Source organism: Tachypleus tridentatus, chromosome 2 (genome assembly GCF_004210375.1).
Source record: "Tachypleus tridentatus isolate NWPU-2018 chromosome 2, ASM421037v1, whole genome shotgun sequence".
In the NCBI taxonomy this organism is placed as follows: Eukaryota; Metazoa; Arthropoda; class Merostomata; order Xiphosura; family Limulidae; genus Tachypleus; species Tachypleus tridentatus.
Genome location: NC_134826.1, coordinates 64,983,449 through 65,004,262, shown reverse-complemented (window position 1 = coordinate 65,004,262; position 20,814 = coordinate 64,983,449). Strand labels below are relative to the sequence as shown.

The 20,814-nt window shown below is 33.1% G+C and overlaps 1 protein-coding gene across 14 annotated transcripts in view; it reads left to right on the top strand.

The window, feature by feature from the left end:
• The window catches only part of LOC143244022 (zinc finger protein AEBP2-like), a 77,838-nt gene that overhangs the window by 21,569 nt on the left and 35,455 nt on the right, over nucleotides 1-20,814 (top strand). For 12 of the 14 annotated variants that reach the window (XR_013024875.1, XR_013024872.1, XR_013024874.1 and 9 more), the window contains exon 2: nucleotides 15,628-16,414. Coding sequence is in view for 4 of the 14 variants with exons in the window: in XM_076487971.1 (XP_076344086.1) it covers nucleotides 15,628-16,414 (787 nt within the window). In the remaining 10 variants the exon portion in view is untranslated. Of the gene's footprint in view, nucleotides 1-14,068; nucleotides 14,234-14,301; nucleotides 14,397-15,627; nucleotides 16,415-20,814 lie in introns of those variants that run through there. The other 2 variants (XM_076487974.1, XM_076487975.1) reach the window with 2 other exon arrangements.

The window sequence follows — 20,814 nt, the reverse complement described above, 5'->3', positions numbered from 1 at the left end:
CTCTGATATACATTTGCAATAATTATTACGTTTTAAGATAATTCGATCTTTTGAATTATATATTTTACGTTCTTGAACCTTCTTCGAAAATTATTAAGCAAATTTAGAGATATAAATTCGCATATAAACGTTGGCTTCTTCCTTTTCGGCCATGACCTCTTAATCTAGGTCCATTTAACAGGAAATTTTTATTGCATAGATAAAAAAAAATACACACCGAAGCAGTGCAGCCTATTTCTGCGTAGATGCCGTAAGTGTTTTGTGTTATCGAGCACTTTCACTCATGGTTTCCCGTCTTCTACCGCTGCACGCTGCGCTTCTGGCGGCTTTAAATAACTTTAAATTACCGTGCGGAGATCCCAGCCTTGATGCGCCCTCCTGCGGTCATTGGTTGAATTGGAATGTGTGTAGAAGAAAAACTCTGTGGCATTGGCAACGTCCTGCAGTCTTCGCATCACGTGATGATCGTTAGCGTCTACAGTCTGTCTGCTGGGGTGACGAAAGCAGTAAAAGTTTTGCTCGCTGTTTCTCTTTTCTTTTCTTTCCTTTATTTTTTTAATGCTGATGCTAGCGCTACGTAATACGCGGTTAATTGACAGTTATGTTTCAGTGGGAAGCGTACATCAGCGATGTGTAAACGTTGTTGTTCTGTGGGATAGCTTAAGGTTTGAAATGAGTCATTCCTGCTCTTGTGGTGGTTGTGTTGGAATATCGAAAAGTGATTTCACCTAACATGTTACCTCTTTAAACGACTGTAATCAGGGTTTGTGCTCAGTTCTCGAGTTTATGTTTAATATTCTGTCACAAGGACTCTAAATTTTCGTGAAATGCTACGGGTTTATTTGCATTTTTACTTGGAACTTTTTCGAGCTTTCCCGCTGTGTTTCTTTTTCTTTTTTGTTCTTTTCTGAAATCGATCATAGTAAACAATTTTGAACGAGTAAACCACTGTCAATGGCAGTAGGATTTTTTTTTCTTCTTCAATGTACCTTCACAATTTCTCCGCAATGCGAACAACAAAGAAGTTACATCCAAAGATACCCTAAATTGTACTGAACCTATTTAAACGCATGATTGCAAATATTTCATTAGATTCTACACACACAAATATATTCACAGTTTACGTCGACGTTTATAATAGGCTGTTAAACTATCTCCGAACTCAGTGAGTGTGAGGGGAGGAGGGATACGTTTGCACGTGACGTCGAAAGCTGTGATAGGCTAATAATTTATCTCCTGACTCAAGTCATGGAAAAAAACGAAAACATAAAAAACTTACCTATACACACGATGTCGAGAATTTTGTAAGACTGGTGAGGTTTTTAGGGCTCAGTCGTGAAAACAAACATGTCTTTGTTAACGCAATAAATAAATCTTCATTTCCTAAGATAAATTTCCAAGTGCTTTTTGATTGATAAAAAAAACCAATCGCGTCATTTAAATACAGCGAAATCTGTTTTATTATTATTCAGAATTTACTGATTGCTGAATGTAATATATATTACTTTTACAGGGTGTTAATTCCGTGATGGCTATAAGGAGAAGAAGAGGTCAATGGGGCCTGCCATGGCCAGGTGGTTAAGGCACTTGACTCGTAATACGAGGATCGCGGGATCGAATTCCCGTCACATTATCGCCCTTTCATTCGTGGGGGCGTTATAATGTTATGGTCAATCCCACTATTCGTCGGTAAAAGAGTAGCCCAAAAGTTGGCGGTGGGTATTGATGACTAGCCGCCTTCCATCTAGTCTTACGTTGCAAAATTAGGGACGGCTTGCGCAGATAGCCCTTGTTTAGTTTTGCTCGAAATTCGAAAACAAACAAACAGTAGGCCAGTGGAAAATCCACTTTTGTGGAACATGAATCAATTTCCTTTAAAACACCTTAACTTTGATAGTAGAAAATGTGTACGAATCCTGTTGTTAAATTCTAACTGTTGTTAAATAGTTACCTAGTAATTGTATACACGTTATTTATTTAAAAATAAATTAAGCTCTTGGCTCTTCAGGAGTTCCACGCAAAATTGAGTACTATATTTTTAAAAAATCCTTTACTTTCTAAAATCGCTACCGTGTTGCACTACTTATGATTTACAGACTGAAATATATAGACTTTCAATAAGCAATCGTTTATAAAAACAACAATAAACCCAATTTAAAAACTAAGCATTTTGTAAACTTTTAAAAATATGGACCAGAGCAGATCTCGAACGTATAAACTATAAACTGCTAAGTTACTCTAAGAAAGAAACGTGAATGTGTTGGTATACTTTGTGAAGCTACAACCACCTTTATTACATTCATATGAACAACGAAAGTCGGGTTTCAATTAATAAACGTACCTAAGGTAATGTCAGAATATTATTATTGCAGCATTTAACCATTTCTTTGTTCTACGGTTGACGCTTTGTTACGTCATAGTTGAAGAACAATAGGTTGATGTGATGTTATAGACAGGCAGTTTACGCGCATATCTTACAGTATTTAGTGAATAAAAGCAATAAGACAATTTAAACAACAGTTAATTATTTTCGAAAAATATCTTTTTCTTGGTAGTAGTGAATTATTGAAATTTAAATGGTATATTATATTTCATAATATCATTCCAAACAAGTTAGCTCCCCCGTTGGCTCATAGGAATATATACATGTTAATGATGCTGAAATTCGAGTTACAACACCCGTGGTGGGCAGAGCACAAGTTGCCTATCGTGTAACTTTGCACTTAACAACAAACAAAACAAATTAATAGTTACTTGTGAGACTAGATTTAATTTGCTTATAATGGACCATCCGTTTACGTTCACTCCATGTATAAAGAAATTCATAGATGAACATATTTTTAGTTTAAACTAACATTTTGTACTTAATGATACTATAATTAATATGGACTCCTGATCAAAGCGAGCAGATCAGAAGAAAAATATATACCTAGTAACGAGCGCAGCTAAATAAATATAATTTCAACTTGTACCACTTATAATAATCAGAATACTTTGTTTTACGATATTTTCGGCCTTAAACCCAGTAGTAGCTCATGAGGTTTGGCCATCCTTGTTTTATGTTTTTATATTTAAAGAAGTACACTTTATCCGGAAAGAGAGCGTGATATTTATTTATTTATTTTGTACAAAGAAGTCATAAGAAAAAGCAAATGAAAAAGCATTTTTTGCCATGTCTATAACTTCACAAACTTGGGACTTTCTATTACGTGGTTTCTTTTGTATGCTTAATTAAATAGTAGCATTAAAACTCCGTGCTCTGAAAAAGTTAAATTATCAGATGATTTCTCAGGTATGAATTTGTGCCATTTGCAAAGAGACCCTAATGACACAGTGGTATGTTTACGGAATTAAAACGTGGTGAGCAGAGCCCATTTAACCCAATGTGCAGCTTCTTGCTAAACTACAAACAAACATTTGCAAAGGAACGAAAAATATTTTTTTCTTCAGTCATTTGAAATCTGTTCAATATTTTTTTCAATTATATTTACGTGTGTGTATGTCTGTTATAAATTCTTATATATGTATGTGTATATAATATAACCATAAATTTGTAAGCCATAAACAAAACACATTAAAATTAAACAAAATACGCTGCATATTTTAAAAATATCCTAGGATACAACCTACAACGTGGGATTATAAAATGTATCCTTGGTTTTGGAGGTGAATGAGAAGTGCGACACACACTGCGATGGAGGCACACCGTTTATCAGTCTTAACCTCCAATTCGCTAGTCTCACATAAGAAGATTAGAAATTAGGAAAGCAAGATGTGGGTACTCAAGCCCACAACGTATCATATCTATATCACCTTTTGCTTCCTGGAGACAGTTGTGGGAAGGCGACTGCTCTCCCAAGTTAAAATAAGAAAAGGAAAAAGATAAACATAAAAAAGATGAAAATAAAATAAGGTACTAACATCTGGGAGTAAGTAAGATAAAACTTGCCTTTTGAAGTTAACATTCCTGCGCCCAATATGATAGAGTGACTAATTAACACGACATTGAACCATATTAATATACTAAGTTTACTGCGACTGTCGTGCTTTTATATGCAGCTCAAGGTGTACACCCGCATAAATAGTGCCAAGTTCTTAAATGGTCTTATTTTGAATTAAAAATAATTATTAGTAAAATTTCTTTGATTTTACTTTTTTGTATTTATTACAGAATAATTTAATATTTTTATCTAAAATTTCTTTATGAAATTTTAATAAATATAAAAGCGCGACAGTCACAGTAAATTTAGTATACTGATATGGTTCAATGTCGTGTTAATTAGTGCCTTTACCATACTGGGGGCAAGAATGCTAACCTCAAGAGGTAAGTTTTATCTTACTTACCTCGAAATGGCGGTACGTCATTTTCCTTATTTTGTATTTTATTTTAATATTTTTATGTTCATCTTTTTCTTATTTTAAGTTGGGAGAGCAGTCATCTTCCCACAACTGTCTCCAGGAAGTGAATAGTGATATAGATGTGGGACGTTGTGGGCATCCACATCTCGCTTTCCTAAATTTTAATCTTCTTATGTGGAACTAGCGAATTGCAGGTTAAGACTGATAGACGGTGTATCCCCACCGGAAAGTGGGTTCTACTTCAGTAGTCACCTCTAAAACGTAGGATACATTTTATAATCCAACGTTGTAGCTTGTACCCTAGGATCTTTTTAAAAATATGCAGCGTATTTTGTTTAATTTTAATGTGCTTTGTTTATGGCTCAAAAATTATGGTTATGATATAATTAATCAGAGGTTGGGATTTGTTGTTTTTAACGTTTCCTTCCTCGTGGGTTTGTTTGCTTATTTAACTTCATTTATGTATAATTATTTAATTTTACAATATATATATGTGTGTATATATATATATGTTGGTTCGTTGTATAACATGGAATGGTGAAATAGGTGAAATGTCATAACGTTATACACGTATTTAAATTAATTTAGGTGAATTAAAAAGGGCTCAACCCCCATCCCCATAATATTGTCAGTTGTACGTTTTTAATTGTTCTTATTAATATTGTCCTCCAGTGGCACAACGGTATGTCCGCAGACTTACAGCGCTGAAAACCACTTTTCAGTACCGGTGGTGGACAAATCACAAATATTCCATTATGTAGCTTTATGTTTAACTTCAAGCAGTCGAAACTTATTAATATTTTTACATGAGTGGTAGCAAACATTGTCAATAACAGTCTTGTCAACTTCACCTGCTATTCAAAGTGGTGTTTTAAAACAACTGTTGAAAAGATGTTACGTTTAAGTTGTGACATATGTAAGTTAGAGGCATTGGTTAGTATAATGTGTGATTGCATTCCTTCTGGGAATGTTATGGCGATGACTGCTGATGCAGTGAGTTTAACTCTCTGTAATGTATTTATGTTATTTTTGCAGAATTAGTGACTTGTCTCCTAGAACGTTTAAAACGTGAATGCTTAGCTTGAACACTGTATATCGTGTGTTCTTGTTGCATGGTTAAGGTTTGATAAGTAAAGAAAAACAAACAATCCTAGAAAGACAAGATGATCATCTGCGTAATACTGTACTGCCATATGTATTAAGAATTAAACATTCTCGTATTATCCGTTCGTGAAACGATTTTTGTTATATATCCTAACTCGTGGAAGTGTTTATCACATCAGTAGCCCTCCCTATATCGGTGCATGTTTATTTTATTTGTTATAAGACGTTTCTAGAAACTTGATATATTTTTAGTCCTTTAGACGTCTGTTTACTTCAACATCAATATTTTATTTGTCTTCGATGCCAAGCAAGTCGAACGGGTATTTTCATTTTGTACTATAAATATAACCTGTTAGAATGTTTTGCTCCGCTGTGTTTCACAGAATTGAGACAGTGTGCTCTTTGTAATCAAATCAGAGCTGCATAAAGGTAATTAATAAATAAATTTTATCTCACGAGTAGAAGTTGTACTAAATAATTAGGCATCGTATAAACTTAATTTTCCAGAAGGTTTTCCCTCATAAGACTCCTCTCATCTTGCAACTAGTATATTATTGTACCCCACTTTGTCGTTAGGTGTGTCTTTAATAATGTTTTTTTTAGCAAAATGGTGTTCTGTTTCAAGATTAAATAGAACCAAAATTAAGAGTATTTTTATTTCTTGCTTTTGAAGTTCATACATCATGCTACGTTGTAGCCTACACAGTGTATAATTTTTCTCGTGATTCATGACATACGCAAATTTTACTGACGTCACGACAGTACAATTTGCAACGTTAAGCGTCTCTTAGGTGACGTCATTCTAGTGTTTACTGACTGACTGACAGGCAACACACTACTATATTGTAGTGCGAGTGGTTAACACAGGTGACTCCTGCAGGCGGCCTTTGGCTCTCTTTTGGGTAAATTACGCGAGTCCAGTCCGTGCAGCATTATCCAATTTATTTAAGATCTGATAAAGCCGCTTCCACTCGTAGGCCTAACTTCAAACAGAAAACTTTTCAGTAGAGACTATACTATAATCCTAATAACACTTAAAAGAAATTTCCTTTATTGATGACAAATGGAAAATAACTCACTAATTTAGCTTACAAAACTACTGTTATAGAATGACTTGTCTCGTTCAATTTTCTCTGTTAATTACCTACTTGTATTTTTACTGAAATTTAGCTTGTGTTTGTCTTTTGAATTTCGCGCAAAGTTACACACGAGGGCTATCTATGCTAGCCGCCCTATTTACCATAAAAGAGTGGGGATTGATCGTGACTTATAACGCTCACCCGACTTAAAAAGCTCTCCTGGTTGGTAGGACAGAGATTTGAATCCGCCACCTTCACATTTAGAGTCAAACGCTCTAACCGAATGATCATAACGGGCCTAAACTCTCAGTTATACCAAATACGTAAAGGTTTTCGATTCAGGAACCAATTTTATGAGCGCTCTAGACCTTAACGATGCCTTCAAACATCTAAACTAAAACGTTGAAATTATAGCTTACAGAATATAAGTGTATATGAAGTACTGGGCCGGAAGTTTCCAGGAAATATTCTGATCCGTTACAATAGTTAAATATTCAGCAGGTTATTATTATTGTTTCCACGATATAGCTAGTATAGAGGTCGAAGCGAATCATAAACTATATATGTATATATATTATAACAGTCAGGCCCGATATGGCCAGGTGGTTAAGATGCTGGACGCTCTTTCAGCCGTAAGGGCGTTATGACGGACGACCAATCCCACTATTCGTTGGTAAAAGAGTAGCCCAAGAATTAGCGGTGAGTGGTGATGACTAGCTGCCTTCCCTCTAGTCTTACACTGCTAAATTAGGGACGGCTAGCGCAGATAGCCCTCGTGTAGCTTTGCGCGAAAATCAAAACAAATAAATTATATTATAAGAAAAGTATAAATATTGTCAGTGTTAAGGTACTTCGTCGGCAGTTTATGCTGTTTTTATGGTGTATCGTACAAAAACGTATTCTATACCATTATACTGTAAATCTGTTCTCGTCTTGTTTGGTTTCTATTTTAAAGTACACATTTTCGCAGTTTCTTCTACAGAATATAGATTCGTAAATTCCAAAGTAGGTTATTAGGAGGTAGTAAGGTTTGGTTTAGTTTGTTTTGAACTTTGCGCAAAGCTACATGAGGGTTATCTGCGCTTGTCGTCCCTAATTTAACAGTGTAAAACTAGAGGGAAAGCAGCTAGTCATCACCACCTACCACCGACTCTTGGGCTACTCTTTTACCAACCAGTAGTGGGTTTGATCGTAACATTAAAACGCCCCACGGCTGAAAGGGTGAGCATGTTCGGGACGATGGGGATTCGAACCTTCAACCCTTGGATTGCGAGTCGAGCACCTTAACCCACCTGGTCATGCTGAGTCAGGTCATAAGGATCACCAACTTATGTATTACCTTGGTGCCCCTCCCATTTTTTTTTTTCACTGTAGGACTAGGACAAGTTATGTAAATAAATGTTACCTCAGGTTTCGTGTTTGATAGCAAATATCTGAAACAAGTAGAATGTTCCCGAAAATAAAATTTATCTTCGTTATGTTTCAAGTCGTTGTCTTACAACGTTTAATTTTCACACTTACGACAGCATTATTTAAGTTTACAGTTTATTACACGGAAGGTAACATCTTTGCAATTAAGTTTAATTGGGTATTACAGGTCGTGTCTAATGCCAATTGGGAAAATACCTATTTTCTGGTTATTGTAAATTGTTTAGTTACGTATGAAGCTTAAAAGGAAACGAAAAAGGTTAGTTATAATAAGGTTATTCAATAAGGAGAGATCAGAAAGCATTGATTTTATAAGGTAGATTACCTGATTTGTATATATAGGATATAGAAGAAATTGAAAATTATATCTTTTGTAAATATATTTGTTTTACTTGTGATTATAAATGTCTACTTGTATTCTTAAACATAACTTTTAACAATAAATGTCTAGTTATCTTATAATAACGTTTAAATGGCTCAAAAGAAGTGAAATAGTTATAATGGTCTCGCTGTGTATTGTGATAATAAATAAAATGTTAGAGTATGAACTAAACAGTTCATATATTGTGCAGAATAAACTTTCATATTGTTTTTTTTGTAAGTAACGTTATAGCTATCTGATTATGTGCTTTTGGAAATAAAGCTATAGCTTTTTGTACGATTTGTAAGTAATCTTATAGCTTCCTGATCGTGTGATTTGTAAATAACGCTATAGCTGACTGTGTGGTTTTGTAAGAAACTTTATACCTGTCTGACTGTTTGCTTTTGTAAGTAATGTTATAGCTGCCTGATTGTGATTTGTAAGTAATGTCATAGCTGACTGACTTTGTTTTTGGTAGTAGCGTCGTAATTTCTTGTTTGAATTTGAAAGTAATGTCACATCTGATTTTTTTTTTTTTTCAGTTTTTCTTTGAGTTCTAAACCTTGTTTTAAGATTACAGTGAGTATTTCTCTGTCAGATTTTACGAGCACTTATGTCAGTTTCATTTGAGATATCGTACAAAGTAACAAAGAAAGTACAGCTTTCCTTGCTAAAAGTCCAGCAGAAGCTGATCTAAAATATGGATCCATGTAGAAGTAAATCAGTAATACTGTGGTTAATTTTTCAAATGTAATCCGGTCTAGATTTAGCTGTATTATCGTTATTTAAATTATTTATAGTTACTAATGTTATCACAACGAACCAGTCATACACTGGTAGCAGTGAGGGATAGAGCCTCGTATACTTTTTTCGCCGTCTTGCCGCTGACTATATATAACCTAATGTCCTTGCATGATTTTTTGCATCCAACGCTGTGCCCAATAGCGTAAGCTTCCTCTCTCCGCTGACGACGTCAAGTACTGTGTTTCTCCGATAATAAGACCTACCCATAAAATAAGACCTAGTGTGATTTTTGGGGATAGTTTTAATATAAGCCATACCCTTAAAATAAGCCCTAGTTAAGAGTGGCAGGAAGAGGAAAGAAATAAAAAAAATTAATTTATTAATTAGTTTAATAGTTAGTTAATTAGTTTGTTTAAGTATTAATCAGTTAGTTTAATAGTTTAATAATAGTTTATTTTAAATGGTTAGTTTAATAGTTCTACTTTGTAACTTCATTTTTTTAATATATCAAAATAAGATATCCCCCGAAAATAAGCCCTGGTGTCATATTTTGGAGTGAAAATTAATATAAGCCCTGTCTTATTTTCGGAGAAACACGGTACTATTATTTTTTGTAGAAGGCATTTTGTAGCGAAGCACTTTAGTTACAGTACTCAAAATAACATACAGTTGTATTATTAGGTATACGATTCATGATAAATGACCTAAAGCCTTCGTGTAACAACGAAAACAAAACAAAAAATACCAATTAATGTACGTTAAAATTCAATTGGATAAAAACAATTTAATTTCCATGTATTTTGGGTAAGTTCATTAGCTTTAAAGAGAAAACCCCTTTCAAATAATAAAACCAACTTCCATCGAGAAAAAGAGATTGAGTAATGTATGTCAGTGCAACTTTAATTGCTTTTAAATTTCAACATCTTTTGGAACACTGTATTAAATATATCATGTACATGTCTGAGAAAGTGGTAATGATTTTTAACTTCTTAACGTTCCTCCACTTACGACTGTAGTTACTATGGAAATTTAAGTGTGATGTGTATACAGATGTCACACGTTTCTAAATATCGTTTGCTGAATATACTTAATAAGCTTTTAGCAAGCACGAACAACAATAAGCTAAGGGGAAAAAATAGTGCCATGTGCAGTCATAAAGAGAAGGAATGTGAAAAAAAATTATCTTTAAAGAATAAGACAGACGTTGGAGACCTGTCTCTTAAGAGTGTTTCGTATTTGTTCCTTATCGTATTTAGTTTCAAGGATCGACAGTGGGAAGACGTTCCGTTACTGACCGGAAGACAGTTAACGGAAGTCACCTGAAACGTTGTCATCCACCAGTAGACGAGGCCTAGGCGAGTAAACCACTATTCATTCGTGGAATAAAGCTTTTAACCGTTTATCATTCGTGAAATAAATTGGTTATCCTCCTTTGACGAATGAAGTGTTTATTCATTTCTCGTTACTGGAAAAAAGGGTTTATCCACTTCTCATGGTGGAATAAAGTGTTTATCCACTTCTCATTTGGAAATAAAGTGTTTAACCATTTCTCATTGGTGGAAAAAATGTTTATCCTTTTCTCATTTGGGAAATAAAGTTTTATCTACTTCTCATTTGGGGAATAAAGTGTTTATCCACTTCTCATTTGGAGAACAAAAATTTTACCCGCTTCTCATTTAGGAAATAAAGTGTTTATCCACTTCTCGCTTGTGGAGTAAAGTGTTTGTCTACTTCTTGTTCGTGGAAAAAGACGTTTATCGACTTCTCATTTGGGGAATGAAGTATATATCCACTTTTCATTTATGGAATAAAGTGTTTATCCACTTTTTGTGCGTGGAAAAAGACATTTATCGACTTCTCATTTGGGAAAAAAGTGTATATCCACTTTCTATTTGAAGAATAAAATGTTTATCCGCCTCTCGTTCGTAGAAAAAGTTTACGACTTCTCATTTGGGGAATAAAGTGTATATCCACTTCTCGTTCGTGGAAAATGGCATTTATTCACTTCTCATTTGGGGAATGAAGTGTTCATTTACTTCTCATTTGTAGAAAAAAGCGTTTATTCACTTCTCATTTGTGGAAGAAAGTGTTTATCCACTTCTCGTTCGTGGAAAAAGGCGTTTATTCAGTTATCATTTGGGGAATGAAGTGTTCATTCATTTCTCATTCGTGGAAAAAAGCATTTATCCATTTCTCATTTGGGGAATGAAGTGTTTATTCACTTCTCATTTGGTGAACAAAAATTTTATCCGTTTCTCATTTGTGGAATAAAGTGTTTTACGCCCTTCTCATTTTGGGAATAAAGTGTTTATCTATTACAAATGAGAATTTGTGGAATAAAGTGCTTAACCACTTCTCGTTTGTGGAAAAAGACGTTTATTGACTTCTCATTTGGGGAGTAAAGTGTTTATCCACTTCTTATTTGTGAATAAGGTGTTTATCCATTTTTAATTTGTGAAATATAAAGTGTATATCCACTTTTCATTTGTGGAACAAAGTGTGTATCCACTTCTCATTTGTGGAAAAAGGCGTTTATCTACTTCTCATTTGGGGAATGAAGTGTTTATCCACTTCTCCTTCGTGGAATAAAATATTCACTCACTCTTATTATCCTGTGATAAGCATACACTGCTTATATCAAGGGTTTAAGCTAAAGCTCATTCCCATTTATTATATAAATCGACTTGATGGTTGCAGTTTCCTTCTGTTAAAGTTAGCTTTTTGGTTGGTTGAAATTAAACACAAAACTACACAAGAGGCTATCTATACTCTGCTCACCACGATGGTCATGATGTCAAGAGGCCACAAAAAGCATAATGTCATGTGTTATTTTTACAATTACTCCAACCTTTTTCGGTCAGTTTACATGATATTTGACACAAAGATACTTTTTACGGGTTCCATACATATTCACATAAAAATATGGCATATGCACATTTTTGATCATTTTATGAGTGTCAAAAAATTAAAGAAACCCATAACTTTAGGGGTTTTGGTCAATTATTTAAACTTATTTCGACCGTTTTACATGGAATTTGGTGTAAAGGTACTCTTCGTAGGTCCCAAACATTGATATAGACAGTTTTAGAATTTCTATTTTTTACTCTTATTTTTAAGCAACGAAAGTATACTTTAAGGTTTTCGTGAACTATTCATGAGTATGACGTTAATCCACTATTTGGTAAAAAGACACCCTGCTGGCCCGAAGTAACGATATAGATAGTTTTCGTTTTGTTTTGGTATCAAAATTGCCCATGTTGGAATTACATGGTGGAGACATGTTGCATTCACTTGCGAATGTTGGCTTCTTGAATTTAAAGTTTAGTAAATTGAATGGCTTTAAGCCTTAGATGAACCAACAAATGTATTTTGTCCTTAAACTAGATGCATATCTATCGTAACATACCGTAAGTTTTGAAATCCTAGTTTTAGTGTTATAGGACCTCAGATTCACGTGAAGTGAGCCTGACGAAAATAAAATTGGAGTTTACAATAGATCAATGTGTATATTGTCCTAGTATATGACATTATCGCACATTTAAGCCTATTCAATACAAATTCTTCCTAAACATTAATTTAAATACCAGTAAATGTATCCACGCCTCGCACAGCATATATTTGAATTGTAGGACGGCATGTGTTATTACCACGCAGGTATACAGAACGCAGACAAGTACCATAAGAGGAGTTACTCCTCCTTGGTATTTTTTCTGGGGGTGGATGGGGGGTGAAGGAGGAATTCGTAGAAGAAAAAGTACAGTCATTTCTTATTTAATACTAGTTTTAATGTAATGTTAGGTATTGTTACACGTTAAAGCCACAGAAGTAGATGCGAGCCTGTGTATAGATTTACATGAACTAAGATGTCTTCTAATTATTTCAAATGATAGTAGGTAAACTGCTCATTATCAAATTTTAAATGGTAACATTGGGGGGAAGGGTCTTATTAAGGTTTAAATGGGATGGTCAACCCTGGTAAGTTAATGTTTAAACTGAGTTAAAACCTGTTTATAAAAATGAGTGAATTGGAGTTTCATTCAACATTTTAAAATACAGTGTTTCAGTAAATAACCTTGTGTCAGTCACTTCAGTAACGAGATGTAGGCTCATTTATAACACATGATTAAAACACTTATGGCTGGCTGACTTATAGTCTACAATAAGAAAGTAACATTACTCGAAATAGTATACAGTTTCTCCTCTCATTATAATACCGGTTTTGTAAGCGTTTAGATATTTTTAAAGTATTTATTTAAGATATTGTTTTATATGTTATGGTTGAGGGTGTAGGTTAGCTCCAAATTTCGAAACCGACAAGCCTGATTTGAATCCGTGTGATATTACAAAAATATTCTAGTACTTTTAAGCTGTGTTTGCGTTATAAGAATGACAGTTAACTCCTTAGCGTCGATGGTATGTGTTGAATGTCCTCTGGTCAGTAGTTGAGTAAATTTCTGTCAGAGGGACACTGAACTATTCAATCAAATATTTATGGCAGGCTTACACAAAGCTTCTTCCCAAGGATAAAACTTTATTTACTGGACAACGGACCTTGGTAACTTTGCCATAACTGCAAATAGATACACAGTTGTGCTAAAAAATAATATTTGAAACTTGAAAGTTTCAGAGAGTAGCTGAGTAGGGTGTAAAACCTTAACGCCCATGATGATATTGAACTGTAGGAAGTGGAATGCTTTTTGTTGTTTATTACATATAAAACGTCATTTAATGTTTATTTAGTTTTACGCATGCTGGAGTATAAACAATAAACATTACTTCGTTTTAATTATCAACCACAAGAAATTACAACAACAAAAGACACACTAAACTTCTACATTAATTATGCATAACGAAAAATGTCAAAACCTCATCGTGCAAGCGTGTTTTTACATCCCACGTCGGAGGCCAGGACCAGAGAGGAAGTATTTACGTCACGGTCTTACATCTCTCTCTCTCTGCCGAGTTTCTAGCAATGCTCGATAGATGTCGCAGAATCTGATGTCCTTTGTTAGGGTCGTGGTCGGAGGTTGACCTTTGTTTAATGTGGACCAGATTGTGGACTTGGGGCAGCAATGGACGACTGCTGGACCATTGCGTTGCTACCTTGGAAAGATTTCACATCGTTAACAACCGTTGAAATAAGTAGATTTTCCGTCAGGTAAGAAAAGCCAGGAAGCTTTTATTGCTGGCATTACACAAAAGCGTGGGTTCGATAAACGACGAGCGGGGCCGTGTATGGAGATGTTCGTCTTCTTGCTATTAGTGTTAGTGTTACAGACAGACACCAAACCTTCTACCAAGTTCATTACTGACTTATCGTGGTCAGAACATTTGCTAAAATAAGTTGATATTGTGTTCGTGTGCACCAAAAGGCCTACGTAACGTGTAATATAGGTTATTGGTGTAAACACCCTGACTCACATTACATTATAAATATAATCAACGCCGTAGTACTGGGCAGAAATGATTGATTATCAGCCTATAAATAACGAAATGAAGGTCTTATGCTAAGCCCAAAAAAAAAAAAAAAAAACTTTAGTTAAAAAGGTTTAAAACTTCTATACTGATTAGACAAATGATAATATTCCTATTTCATTTCCTTTAAAAATTGTGGTTAAATAGTTAACAAAATGTTATTAGTTGTTATTACTAGTAGTTTAATCACACATTATTTTAGCCTTTAATAATTACTTATTCACACTGAACTCATCCATTTGATTAAATATAAAAAAATTGGATTGAGAGGTAGAAGTTTCCTGTCATAGAAGAAAGTGAAATGAAATGTTTAACAACACAGATTAATTCACTGTATATTTAACAATACAGATTAATTTACTGTATGTTTAACAATACAACTTAATTCACTGTGTATTTAACAATACAGTTTATTTCATTGTATGTTTAACAATACAGTTTAATGCATTGTTTAAGTTGTTAGCAAATTAATTTTGACTGGAATTTTTCCAGATTGTGTAACTTATTTAATATTATAAACATTTTTTAAACTCATAAAAATTAAAATATGATTTTAAGCATTTATATCTGTAGCATATTTTTAATGTAAAGAAACATCTATTAAACATCCATGATACATTTTGGGCTCCATTACCATGATATTTTATAGACTGAGGCATCAGAGTAAGAAATGTTAGCTTCAAGTGTAATAGTTTGTATCTTTGTGTGACTTATCCAGTGTTAATGTTGTGTCAATACAGGTATCTAGTCTGAATTGTTCAAAAAAAAAAATCTAGAAATTATTCAAGCTCCTTTCCTGATTTACATGTTGTTTGTTTATTATTATTTTTCCAATGAAGTGGTTTTTACAACTTTTTTGTGTGGGCAGTTTACTTTGATTTTTTAAATACAGTTTTGGAAGTTTTTTGTTTTTTTTTAGTTGTTGCTAATGAATATTTCACTTGGCTCTGTCAATTGTGTACAGAATTATCTTCCCCAAAGTATAAATAAAACTCTATTAGTATGTGTTGTAACTGTTTTAAGTTAAGGGAGGTGCAAGCCACATTCAAGAGTTATTGTTTTTTTTTGCTTCCTCAGTGTGGCCGTAAGCAGTGGAGCCAGTGATTCTTGCCAGTCAAGTGATACCACTAGTGTTTCAGAACCATGCTCACCAGAATGTCCAGCTTCTCCAGATATTCCTCAGCCCATGCCACCTCTACCAGCCTCTCTGTCAGAGGAAACCAATGATAATTGTCTACTTGGAAGTGACGATTTTGATAGTGTTGACTATGGTGTCTTGCCAGGAAGGAATTGTTCTAAGGATGATATATCTGAACATTCATTAGAGTATCAAAGGGACGATCTTCTCCAAGATGGCACATCTCAGCCTAATGGTTCATTAGGTTTCAATGAGCAAGATGTTAAGTATGAAGAAGATACTGGGGTCCAGAAAATCGATTTTCAAGAATTATCGAGGGAACAAAATGTAACAGAGAAGTGTAGTGAGACTGATAATATCAGTGATGATTCCATTAATACTTTCAGTGCATTAGAGGTTAAAGAGTGGGAAAAGTCTCATGTTGAAAAGAACCTTGATGTGTATTCACAAGCCTCATCTTCCAGCCAAGGTCTTAGTACTTCATCATTTTCTAGGCAATCTCTAGTTTCTTCCTCATTATGCTATAACCAGTCCCCTACTGCCACCTTATTAACTTCAAGCCAATCAACTGCCAGTTCTAAGGCTGGGTCACTCTTAACATGCAAGTGGTTAAACTGTGTTACTGAGGTAGATTGTCCGAGTGAACTTGTAGAACACATTCGTAATGTTCATGTTGATAGTCAGAAAGATGGAGAAAACTTTACATGTTTGTGGAAAAGTTGTAAAGTAAGTATTGTTACGTGATGACTATAATCAAGAGTCACTGGTGATCTTTTTAATAATTACAAAATGTAGTTATAAGGTAAGCTTATTTCTTTTGACACTATAATCCAAGCATTTAACACTGCTGAAAAGGTGTTGTTGTTTTTTGTCTTCACTTACTTCATAAGATTTGTTGTCCAAACACATTAAAAATATTTTCTTAACTTCATCACTATCTGTTGGCTTTTTTACTGTAACATAAAGAAATGTTTAAGTTGTTTGTTTATAGCTTTTTATTCATCACTTAACAATCAAAGAGTGTACTAAAATTAATGGGTTTTATTGACCAGTTATGTTAAAAGAAAAATATCAAAGAAAAGGTTATAAAACATAATTTGTAGATGAAGATGATATGTAATAGTTCTTCTGTGCTAGGTAAGATCAGTAGCATTAAGGGTTTCTGATATCATGTAAATTACAGTTTTTCATGGTAGATAATGTCCATCATATCTAATCTAAGAGTCATATATACACACACACACACACACACACACTGTGATTTCATTAAACTGGTGTCTCTTCTGTTAAACAAATTATTTTTATGTTTCAATATAACAAGGTATTGAATTGGAGTACTATATATTGTCAAGTGTTTCACATTATTACAAAAATAATTGTATAAAAATGGAAGATGCTTTCTAATAAGAGATGTGATGCTATCTAATAATATACAGTTTTTCCTGAACTTAAGTGGAGGTAGGGAGTCAGTCATCTTGTCTACATGCAAATCATATATTAATTTTTTTCAAAATTATCTAAAGTAAAAACAAAAACAGTTTCCATACTATGAAGAAATTCCTAAAAGAGAAACACTTTGGAAGAGTAAAACATCTTTTGAAAGCATCCAGAAAATATTCAACAAAGAAGTTAGATGCATTGAAGGAAGGAAGTTAATCCAGTGAAATCTTTTGGTTGTTTAAATGGTTGAAAGATATAAACATTATAACTTCAGTTGAATTCTTGATACAATAGATTGATATCTCGGAAGATATAATTACAGTGAGACTGGTTTTCTTCAATAGCAGATGGTGAACTACTGTATTGTAAACATGCATGAAAAAAAAAGCCATACATTTAACTTATCATAGCATTATGATATATTATAAAAGCAAATAAATGGACAATTGTTAATGAGCTAAAATTATAGAAACAGATAATATAATAAGTTAAGATTAATGAATTTTGATTTTTGTTATTATATCCTCCTGTCATTGTCTCATAACAATATTAAAAATATTACTTGGCATAACTAGTTTTATTTCTTATTGGTACATATAATGAGTGATCTGAGACTGTGCAACAACATAGTATAGAATCTTATAAGATATAATTGGTTGTAATGGTAAATAATGGTTACCTTTATGAGAGTAGTGAAAAAGTTGCATAACAACCAGTTTTTCTTGCGTGGTATGTAGAAGTATTCATCGTGATTGATGTAAAATAACCAAAAAATATAATACAAGCTTATAATAACAATCATGAGAGAGTTGTTGTCAAGACTCAAGGTTATTCCTTGAAGAAGAATCATACAACGTTTGTATTTAGTAATTCTTGATTGTACTTGTGTATCTTGCTAAAGTGATTTTTGACTTCTTCTGACAGTTGTTGAAGAAACAACTTTATATTTTGCTTCTGTGATCTCACCCTTTAAAGAATGTAAATATATTTTGTGCTTTTGAGAATACTGGTGAAAGAGTTCCAGTAATAAGGGATCAGGGATTTTACTCAATTAATTTTCTTTCTTTTCAATTACATCAACATGTAAGGAACCTTTTTAAATTATTGTTTTAATTTGGTATTGAAGATTTTGAAACTCAAGCCCCTTTATAAAAAGTTAGAGGGATTTGATGGACTTCTAGGACTTCATCCATGGGTTTGGATGGAAACTAGCAGGAAAATTTGAGGGATCACTTATAATAAGTAGCAAAATTCAGGTACACCCATTTTTAATGGGTGTTGAGAGGGTTTTGATGTCATTCACAATTGTTTGCTTTGATTTACTCAAAACTGACAAAATAGGTTCAAAACTGTGTACATGCATGCAGAATGTTTCTTTTTGTATATTTGTTGTTTTTTCATGGAAAAGCTATTAATATGTAATGAATTATCTAACCATTTAAAAACAAATAAAACTTAAACTGAAAAAAAATCTAACATACAATCTTTTTTACCAAATTTAGACAAAGTATGACATCACTTGCTTTGAAAATTCCACTTTTTTATTGTCTAATGGTAACGTCTTGTATTGAATTTCTGTATGTGTGTGTGAACCAGTAAAGCAGGTCATATTCTAATCATTAATATTAACCTCCAATCAGTGCAAGCTGTTTAGTTACAGCAAAACTAAAAACAAGCCTGGCAGTTATGTTTAAAGTGTTTGAGTTTTAGCTATGAAAGGCCTTTTTAATCTAAATTTTTTCCTTATATATCAGAACTTGAGGACTCTATATGAATGTTACAACAGTTTAAGGTTGTAATCCTTCTACTCTTTAGAATTAACAATAATCATTGCTTTAAGAAAAAAATTAAAGTTCTAATCATTGTGAAGTGTGTTTAAAAATGTGCTGTTGTAGCTATGACTTACTTTTCATACTACTAGTAGGGCTCAGCTCTCTGTATTTCTCTTTTTATCACAAATGTTGAAGAAATTGACTCATGGCAGCAGTGAACATTAAAAATAATAAAACTTTGTTTTTGGTTTTAATAATTTACCTGTTACATCATCAAAAATAGAATTAACAACATAAATTTTTTAACAGAACTTAGTTTCATTACTAGTGTACCAATGGCATGGTATTATCGTTAGAGATAAACAGTGACAGAAGAAAGAAATAACATACGTTAAACCCTTAAAACATAATTTTAAACTAAGCTTATTTGACTTGTGGCATACTGTTATTCATTTATTATAACATGGGATTGTAGAACTACTGTAGAATGAAATATAGTGACTAAACTGGAATCACTAATGACATAAAGCAATAAAGGGTGACTTTTCAGTTAAAACTAGAAAGAAATAACTTGCTCTTAAACATGGGTTTTCATTGGAATATGACTTTCCTTTTAGTAACCTGAGCTGAAAATATTGAACAATTTATTACTCATGAATAGTGACTTATGAATGAAAGTTATTAGAAGTATCAAAGGATAGTAATAAATTAGGGTTAGCAATGGAATATAGCTTTGCTTGTTGCATGTACTAGTGGCTTGCTGTGACAGTAGATGGTAATGACAAACTGTAACTTAGTAATTTTCAGTAGACTACAGTTTTGTTATAATAAATATTGATTTGGCTGTGACAATAGATGGGAATAACAAACTGTAGCATAATTTTTGACAGAGTACACTTTTGTTTGTAATAAATAGTGACTTAGCTATGACAGTAGAAGGGAATGAGAAACTGTAACATAAGAATTTTCAATAGAGTACATTTTGTTTCTAATAAATAGTGACTTTGTTGTAATAGTAGAAGGGAATGACAAACTGTAACATAGAAATTTTCAATAGAATACAGTTTTGTTTGTAATAAATTGTGGCTTGGTTGTGATAGAAGAAGGAAATGACAAACTGTAACTTTAGAAAGAAATTTTTAATAGAATACAATTTTGTTTGTAATAAATAGTGGCTTGGTTGTGATAGTAGAAGGAAATGACAAACTGTAACATTAGGATTTTCAATAGAGAAAGTTTTGTTTGTAATAAATAGTGACTTGTATTTGACTGTGGAAGGGAATGACAAACTGTAACATAAGAATTTTCAATAGAGTACAGTTTTGTTTGTAATAAATAGTGACTTTGCTGTAATAGTAGAAGGGAATGACAAACTGTAACTTAGAATTTTCAATAGAATACAGTTTTGTTTGTAATAAATTGTGACTTGGTTGTAATAGTAGAAGAGAATGACAAACTGTAACATTAGAATTTTCAATAGAATACAGTTTTGTTTGTAATAAATAGTGACTTGGTTGTAATAGTAGAAGGGAATGACAAACTGTAACTTAGAAATTTTCAATAGAATACAGTTTTGTTTGTAATAAATTGTGACTTGGTTGTAATAGTAGAAGGGAATGACAAACTGTAACTTTAGAAAGAAATTTTTAATAGAATACAATTTTGTTTGTAATAAATTGTGGCTTGTCTTTGACTGTAGAAGGGAATGGCAAACTGTAACATTAGAATTTTCAATAGAATACAGTTTTGTTAGTAATAAATAGTGACTTGGCTGTAATAGTAGAAGGGAATGATAAAGTGTAATATTAGAACTTTCATTGGAGTACAGTTTTGTTTGTAATAAATAGTGACTTAGTTCTAATAGTAGAAGGGAATGACAAACTGTAACATTAGAATTTTCAAGAGAATACAGTT